Source organism: Chrysemys picta, chromosome 3 (genome assembly GCF_011386835.1).
Source record: "Chrysemys picta bellii isolate R12L10 chromosome 3, ASM1138683v2, whole genome shotgun sequence".
NCBI lineage: Eukaryota > Metazoa > Chordata > Testudines > Emydidae > Chrysemys > Chrysemys picta.
This window is the reverse complement of record NC_088793.1, coordinates 155,634,524-155,643,849: the sequence shown is the minus strand read 5'-3', so window position 1 is coordinate 155,643,849 and position 9,326 is coordinate 155,634,524. Positions and strand designations below refer to the sequence as shown.

The window sequence follows — 9,326 nt, the reverse complement described above, 5'->3', positions numbered from 1 at the left end:
TATGTGGGATGAGTGCAAAACTGCTCTTAAAGGAAAACTGCACCTGTTTTGCACTCAGGGGTAAATTCTGCTCTCAGTTACAGAGATGCGCTTCCCACCGAAATCAGAGAACAGGACTCTGATGCAGAAATGTGTCCCCTGCCCCTCTCCCCGCAAATGTTCACAAGGTAAGAAGTAGTTATGAAGGAGCAACATTTTTAGAGGACCAGTGATCCCCTGTATGACTCAGACCTGAACTGAATGTTGAGGAAGAGGCTGAAATATTTGCTTAATGTTTTTTTCCCCACTCTGTGTCAGGGGTGCTGTAACGATGTGTATAGTGCGGATTCTGAGAGCCATTGAACCAAACTGTAAACCCTGCATATGATGGAAGCCACTTTAAGCCAGGGGGTGCTACAGCATCCCAGCACCCCTAGCTCCACCCCCTATGCCCTCTGTTCTTCATTTTCTCCTTCCTCTGTGCTTCTGGGATTCCAACCCACCCAAAATCAAGAGGAAGCCTGTCCCAAAGGGATTTCCACACCCAAGCACTTCAGGTAGTTTGGATAAGTTTGGAAATAAGGATCTGAATATTGGGGTGACTTTTTCCCATGTCAAACCCCAATGCTGACCATCCCGAGCAACTCCTGAACACATCACTCATCACTGGTAACAAGCACTTGCCATGGTGATTAAACTTGTTACCTTGAATAAGGGGTGGTAATTACACCTAGAAAAGGGCTCAAGGCAAAGACCTGCATTTGAACCCACCTTTCTTGAGTGTCTGTATATTTATTTATTTATTTCCTCCAGTCCCTATGGAACGTCTCCGGAATGATGCACTAGTTTGAAAGGCAGAATGTTTATTCTACTGAGAGCTGGGGATTCAGCTGCGGAAGCCAGTATGCTCCTCCTCTGGAGAGCGCGCTGGATTTTTTTTCACCCGAGTGGGGAGTCACTTGTTTTTAGGGCTTGATTATTTATCTAATCTATCTAATCTTATCTATCTATAATACACCTATATATCATTTAGCCTTAAGTTAAGATTAAAATTGAAGGCTGAGATTTTCAAAAGCAATATGTGATTTGGCTGGCTCAATTTTTGGGTGTCTAATTTAAGACCCCTTAAGGGAGCCTGATTTTCAGAAAGCACTGAGCACATTTCCTCTTAAAAGGGCCAGATTTTCAGATGCCTCAGGTTGGGGGGTCCCAAAAATGTTACGTTTGCTGGGTGCATTTTTAAGCCTTGGCTTCAGGCTGTGTTAAGATGGGGTCCAATCCCAGAAAGCCTTACTCACATGAGTAATCCTTTCTCACGCTAGCAGTACCATAGAAAGTAAATTGAACTACTCGAGTGAGCAAGACAATGCAGAACCAGACTTATGGTTATGCGAAGGATTTAGAATTAGATTTTAAGCATTACTAGGTATTGGCCTGAAATACCTACTTCTTGTATTACAGGTGGAAGAATGAAGCACGATCATAGATTTCACACTTTGTGGTGAGCCTGCATTTCCTGGTGGAGCCAAGAAGAAAACCGATTAAGTGAAAGCTGGCAGCAGTCAACAAACCTTGCTCTGTTGTAACAAAAACCATAGGAGACCAACCATCAACTTGTATAGGAGAGCAAACAAGGTCATTGTGGAGGTCAGATAGAAGAGATGTGTACTATGGCCCTTCTGCACCTGCACAGTGGATTCTATACTTGGTCCTGAACTGAGATTCACCCTGACAGTGTTTACTCAAGGAGGTGGGGCAGTTCTTGTATAAAGCAGCACTGGACTGAAACTGAAAACCACACATCTGTCGCCTTGTTGCTGGAGGCATTACAGGTAAAAGCTCACATTGCTGTTCTGCTTATTTAAAGATTAAATAGGAGAAATATTAGTACTCGAAAAGCATCGCAGATGCATTGAAAGGGATTTGGCTTGGGGAGATGGGCTGGGATTCTAACTTAGTCTGAAGGTATAATGTTACCTGGAGGATTCACTTATATGACTCCAAAATGAGAGAGAGAGAGAGAGAGCGCGAGAGAGTGCGGCATTTTCAAAGAAGCAAGGTGAGTTTGTTTTCCTCTAAAGAACCTCCCTGTGGAATGGTAAGTTGTCAGAAGTAACTGGTAGTGGAGATCCTAAGATAACAATGACTGCACAGTATGCTGTAGTTAAATGATGCACTAAAAAGGTAACGGTCAATGTTCTGTGTTGTATATGTAAAATGAAGGAAATTTGACTTTGTGAATTGTATATGAGAATTCCTCATGGACAGTTAAGAGTTGGAAGGCCGTGTGATGTGTCACTGGAAAGGTGACATCCGCTAGACTTACAATAGCATTGTGGATTTTGTCTTGATGTCCAGAGACATTATTGGCTTTCACACAGAGCACATGTACAGCTGCACAACATTGCCTCCCAGTGGGGGGCGGTGTGTGTTAATTGAGTAATGGTTTCCCATTTTAGAGGAGCGCTGTGAAGCTAGCTCACTGGTGTTTATAAAGGGCTTTGAGATCCTTGGAGGACAGGGTCTATAAAGAAAAAAGGACTTTCCCTGTGATTGCATAATGCAGGCTGTAGTCAAGGTTAAAAATGCAGCTACAGTGCGGGAGGGGAAATACGGGTGGGCAGGATTTGTTGATTTCCCAGAATTCTAACAACCTATAAGGCTAAGTTCAGTTGTTTTCCCCTAAGAGACAGAGAGCCAATCAGGCCAACATTTGGTGGAAATATTTTTAAAAGGGGGATTGGGAACACTTTCTGAAGAGCAATAAAAGAGGCTGAATAGTTCAAATAGGAAATAGGAAAAAAATGTTCCTTCTTGCTTACTGCCTTATTTCTACTTTGGACTCCGTGGAAAACTGCAGAAAGAGCCATTGAATAGTGAGGTATATAATATTGCACCAAAAATGCTATTAAAGAAAACATTAAGGTTGCAAAGCCAAGCACTCTGAAGTTAGAAAATGCCAGAATGAAGGTTGCCTGTGCACCTTTAATTCAGCACCCTTCTGCATATGCATTATGAGTCTCTCTTTAATTACTATGGTGAGAGATTGTGCCACACACACTCAAAGAAACTGAAGAACCACCTGATCAGCATCTTGTACAGCAAACAGGAGAAGATCAAGAATAAGCTCTCAAAACTGGAGACTCTCTTACAAAACCAACCTGCCACACAAACTTCCACGTGGCTGGACTTTACAAAAACGAGACAAGCCATTTACGATGCACACTTTACTTCTCTACAGAGGAAAAAGGACAGTAAACTATCTAAACTCCTACATGCCACAGGGGGCTACAACAGTGGTACCCTTAATTCACCCAACAATATTGTTAATCTATCCAACCACACCCTTAGGACAGACTCTTCTGCCGGGCTATCTTGGGGACTCTCTTTCTGCCCCACCACCCCCACACACATGACACAGTTCTGTGGTGATCTGGAAGCCTACTTTTGCCACCTCTGACTCAAGGAATATTTTCAACACACCACTGAACCATGCACTGACCCACAGGACCCCTCCTCCCAACACAAGAAGGAGAAGAATTCTGCGTGGACTCCTCCTGACAGTCGAAATGACAGACTGGAGTTCTACATAGAGTGCTTCCACAGATGTGCACAGGCTGAAATTGTGAACAAACAGCATCACTTGCCCCGTACAGAATGCAGCGCCATCCACAGCCTCAAAAACAACTCCGACATTATAATCAAAGGGGCTGACAAAGGAAGTGCTGTAGTCATCATGAACAAGTTGGATTATGAATAGGAGGCTGCCAGGCAACTCTCCAACACCACCTTCTACAGGCCACTATCCTCCGATCCCACTGAGGAGTACCAAAAGAAACTACACCATCTGCTCAAGAAACTCCCTGCTATAGCACAGGAACAAATCTACACAGACACACACCTTGAGCCCCGACCAGGGGTATTCTATCTGCTACCCAAGATCCATAAATCTGGAAATCCTGGATGCCCCATCATCTCAGGCATCTGCACTCTTACAGCAGGATTATCTGGCTATTTGGACTTTCTCCTCAGACCCTACGCTGCCAGAACTGCCAGCTATCTTCAAGCACCACCGACTTCCTGAGGAAACTACAATGCATTGGTGATCTTCCTGAAAACACCATCCTGGCCACCATGGAGGTTGAAGCTCTTTACACCAATATTCCACACAAGGATGGACTACAAGTTGTCAGGAACAGTATCCCTGATGAGACCACGGCACACCTGGTGGCTGAGCTTTGTGACTTTGTCCTCACCCACAACCATTTCAGATTTGGGGACAACTTCTACCTTCAAGTCAGTGGCATTGCTATGGGTACCCGCATGGCCCCCCGAGTGTCTGTTCCTACGCATTGAAGTTGATTCCACTGGGTGAAGGATTGAGTCCTGCCAGTTTAAGTGGAACTCACATGGTTCATGGGCCTTGTGTAGGCTCTCTTTCAGGGGTGAATTTCAGCCAGACAGAGAAATATCTTGCTTGGATATGCACATGCGCAGACATACATGATTCCTGCAAAGCTGATGAAGTTATTCTGCAAGAGGAGGGTAGTTTAACTGCCTTATCTTCTACATGCCAGTTGCTAAATTATTCCCAGTGTGTTAAACAATGTAATTAAACACATACACGCACACTAAAAACCCTTGTTCTCCGTCAGAAGAGAGAGAGAGAGCGTGCGTCAGCCCCAGCCTTCAAGCTCTGTTAGTTTTAATTTGAGTTGTGGAATTAGTAATCAGTTTTGCTGGAACACTGTTGCGGGAAATAGATCTTAGCATGCACAAGGCCTAGGTACCGTTTCAAATGAGTATTTGTTAAGGAGAAACTATTCCCTGTCGTGTTATGGTACATTACATGAGATTTATTTCCATTGCATTGAAAAATGCAAGCCAAAAAGGAATGTTCTTTCTCTATGTCAGCTGAGGACTATTTCTGAATTTCATCTGATTTCTTTGAAATGAAATTGCTTTTTTAAATTCAATAACAAGACAAGACACTCCTAGTCTTTCCAGGGGATTGTTAAATCCCTAAGAGGAAAGGACTTTAACTACCTAGAAGGGCAATAATGCTTTCTAAAACATGGGGAAGCTATATTAGCAGTTTCAGTGAATCTAGATGAAGTTTTTAATAATCCTGTGTGAAATGTTCACAACAAAATCAGAAGCCAGGTTCTCATCTGAATAGCAGTGCTTCTGCTCTCCTTACCCAGTGTTGGGAGTGTATCGACCAATAAAGATGATCATCTGATAATAGAAGTATCTTTCATCTAGCAAAAAAGGCATAACAAGATCCAGTGGTTGGAAGCCGAAGCCAGACAAATTCAGACTAGAAGTAAGATGCAGATTTTTAACAGTGAGGGTAATTAACCACTGGAACGAATTACCAAGGGAGATGGTAGATTCTCTGTCACCTGAAGTCTTTAAATCAACCCTGGATGCCATTCTAAAATATATTCTATACTCTAACAGAAGTGCCAGACGTTGTGCAGGAATCACTTGGGTGAGGCCATTTGGCCTGTGTTATGCAGGATGTCAGACTAGATAATCACAGTGGTCCCTTTTTGACCTCAAAATCTATGAATCATCTGCCCAAAGTGACCAGTGGGCTTAAAAAACAAAATGCTGTGAATGAAGATGGCTGGAATGGAATTCGAGGGAAGGTGGGTTGTGTTTGTTGGAAGGGATAGGACTCAAAGGAATGTTCAGTACTTTTAGAGAAGGGTGAAATGGCTTAGGTTAAAACCAGAATGACACTGGGGTTAAAATGTGACTCAGAAATATGTGGCTTGGGATAAAAAAGCCCTTGAGAGCCTTTGTGAAGCAAGGGGTTCTAAGTAGGTTTTATTCCTCTGAATGAGTGTTCTTTCAATAACAGAAGGTCCCAGGTGACAGTGTGTGAATGCATGTTTGTGCCCACATGAGACTTTGGGAAGGCCATGAGACCGGTACAAACAAAAATCCTCACACTCCGCTTTTGTGCAGAATAACAAAGTCAGGAACCAATTGCTTTTTAAAACTCTGGAGCTCTGGCAAAGCCTTGGAGCCTTTGAAACCTCTGCCCCTCTCCCTCCTCATCTCATGGCCGGATCAGGAATGGAGCTGGAAAATAATGCAGAAGACCCGGGAGGATACTTCTTTGTCTGAGCTCCCATATCAGTGGATTCAGGGCTGGTAATATAGAGGGTTCTTCTGAGGTGGCCCTCAACCTTTCTTCCCTATCATTCCTGACTGTTGGTGATGCTTTCACAAGCTGTTCTACTTCTGTGCTCTTTGGCAATCCTAAGGGGGAAGGGGCCCGCAGCAAGAGTCACGTCTACTTAAATTCTTCACCAGCAGCGCTGCTCAGTGCTGCATCAGCCCAGAAGTAGACAGAATCCCTCCGTCTAGCATCAGGACTAGTCATTTGCATGCATCTGGCTCATGACTGCAACCAATGAGGAGTCTCACCCAGCTGTGTGAGGAAGCGCTTTTCCCAGCTGACAGCTGCTCTTTGCGCAGAAGAAAAGGCACTCCTAGTTGAGATGGACCCAAACAACATGAGAACACCCCCAAATCTGGGCAGGGCAGTGGGTTTCCAAATCTGGATATGACTCTAAACTTCACGCTAAACCCTAACTCAGCTCTCCAATTGAATCAATGGATCTAAATCCCTCAGACTTTGGAAGGTGTGGATGAAATGCAGATTTTGATCTAGGTCTGGATTTTTGCCTCCTAGTTATTTGAGAAATTGATCCTAAGACACAGCCATCCCTGAGTCTTTCCATTAACATCAACGGACTTTGCACCAGACCCCAAGGCAGGGCAATGGCTGGAGGGGTGTTTGTCTTGGTTAGCACTCGCAGCAGCACAGTGAATGGTGGAGCCGTATGCATCTGAATGTGGACTAAGCCACCAAACATTCAAAAATGAGTCAAAGGAGCTCAGAAAATGAAAGTAAACGCTCACAAAAATACACTGTGCACAAAAGTAACCAACAGCGGAAAGTGTTTTTTGGGCCCACTACAAATGCCTTAGGTTACCATGGCTTCTCATGAAACACCCTTCCCTTCCCTCCCTTGTTGTCCAGCCCCCCACAACCCACCCACACACATACCCCATGTTCTTTTAGATTATCTATATAGTAGTTCAGTGTTTCCCAGACAGTTTGCTCTGCCTGCCTGCCAGGAAGACTTAGAATTGAATCTGAAGCAATGGCAGAGCTGGTTTAAGATAAACCAGGTGGGATTTTCTCTTTCCCCAGGCATTTCCAGCTAGGAAGGATTTTGTCACAATTACCTCCTTCAGCCTTGTGAGTTGCTGCTCCAGAATCTGCTCTGGGCACTCCCTGTGTGCTTGGAGGGCAGTTAACAATAGCTGACACTCTTTCTCCTTCACAGGATAGAGACATGATGATGCCTGCCCCTGGCCCGTATCAGAAGCTAGAGCGAGGCTGGCAAACCAAGGGGAGGACTGGAAGCCTTCAGAGCCCCCAGAAATTTAACAATCAGGACTTCACCCACTTGAGAGACTACTGCCTGAGCCGAGGCCTGCTGTTTGAAGATGACACCTTCCCAGCACATGTCAGTTCCATTGGTCCCAATCTGCTCTCAGAAGACAAGCTGAGCCGCCTACAGTGGAAAAGACCAACGGTGAGTTCCTCCTGATGGCTTTCAATAGCAAAGCCGATTTCCTGAGTGTAAAATACAACAGCTTTGATTTGTCTCATGGCTGTTAGCTACATCCCTGTGTGGAAGGTTGTGCCCAGCTGTGCTGACCCGAGGGAAGCACTGGGAAGCATTGCGTCTTATGGACAGACCAAGGCTCCCAGGCCTGTGGGGAAGGGTGCCTGGTGTTACATCTCCATTAGAGGGTGAGGGGGTGAAACGTGTGTGCTTCTCCACTGGTCAGCGCACGGGGGCAATGAGCAGGAGAGCACAGGGACTGAGATCACAGCCAGCCCTTGTGAAAGGGCACTAAGGGAGGGTGTTCCTGGCATGTCCCCCCCCACACATACACCTGTGCAGGGATCAGCCACAATCTTGCCCTTAGTTTGAACCACTTCATTACAAGTATTTGTCCCAAAGCCCCATGGGATGGTGCCCTGCCGTCCTTTCAATTTATCCCACAACCTCTTCTCTGCCCTGAAAACCTCCCCGCCTGCTTTTAAATTAGTAGACGTCAATAGAAATCACTTAAGCTGAAGTTTTCATTTATTTAGGGTTGTTTTAAGTATATCGGATCAGGTCCTCAGCTGATGCAAATTGATGTGGCTCCACTGACTTCAGCTGAGTGACCCTTGATTACATCAGCTGAGATCTGGCTCACTTTTAAGGCACATATTCAGATCATTGGTCAGCTTGCTCCATCATTTCCCTAAAACCTTGAGGGAAAGCTTTGCAATCAGTCCTAGTTCTGCAAAGCCATGGGGCCAAATTCTGGGTACAACTCCACTGAAGTCATAGGGCCAGATGTAGGGAATGGTGTAAATTAGGCCCTTCCCTTTCTCTTTAACCTAGATATCTAGACACTCAGACTCTCTTCAAGCCTACTTCAGCTTCTCCTACTGATGGGTAAGGAAGTCACCGGTGTTGTAAAGGGGTCTGAAACTGACACCATTTTAGGATTTGGCCCCTAGAATCACAGATTGTAGAAACGGAAACAGCCTGTTATCCACTCCCATCCCCATGCCAATTGCAGGATTGCCCCTACTTTCTAGTGGTTTGTCCAGCCTACTTTTTAAAAAAGTCCCAAGCAATGGGACTTTACCACTTCCCCAGGCAGGACTATTGTACACATCTTTCAGTCACCCAGTAGAGCTGCACCTTCTTGCAGCAAATGTGCCCCATGACTGTATTTTCTCAACCACTTTCCTTGGCTCCCCCTAACATTTAAAGTCTGGTTAGAAATCTGACTGCAAAGAAAAATAGCACCTTGGTCCTATTCTTCTCTCCTCATTCTGTATCTTCTGAGTCACATAATATCTGGTTATTTAAGTGACAGATCATTTTTACAGCTGTCAGTGTTCCAGATCCAATATCGCAGCCGAGGAGCAAGCTGCCTTCTATTTTACCCTGTGCATCATCAAGAGAATTGCCAATTACATTCAGAGTCTGGGATCTTTGTATCTGGTGCTAATGTGCAAAGCAGAAAGAAAACAGCTTGATTTTCAGACACCAGGCAGTGGTGACAGTTAGAGACAACTTGTTTTGACTTGTAAAGTGAGCCAATTTGATATGGGAGTCCTTGAGGGGGAATAGATTAGGAGCACCACGATGTCATTTTTATTGTCGCTTTTCTTGATTATGTAGTAGCTGCACTTGAACAGTAGCTGTGAAGATTAAGGGCCATGTTTTCAGACCCAGCCTCTGGTTTTG

General features: G+C 44.8%; 1 protein-coding gene across 1 annotated transcript in view; it reads left to right on the top strand.

Annotated features, from left to right (window-relative positions):
- Positions 1–566: 566 nt before the first annotated feature.
- Positions 567–9,326, top strand: part of CAPN13 (calpain 13) — a 62,407-nt gene continuing 53,647 nt past the window's right edge. Inside the window, exons 1-2 of the mRNA XM_065589984.1 lie at positions 567–1,811; positions 7,350–7,601. Coding sequence (XP_065446056.1) covers positions 7,359–7,601 — 243 coding nt within the window. The 5' untranslated portion in view covers positions 567–1,811; positions 7,350–7,358. The remainder of the gene's footprint in view (positions 1,812–7,349; positions 7,602–9,326) is intronic.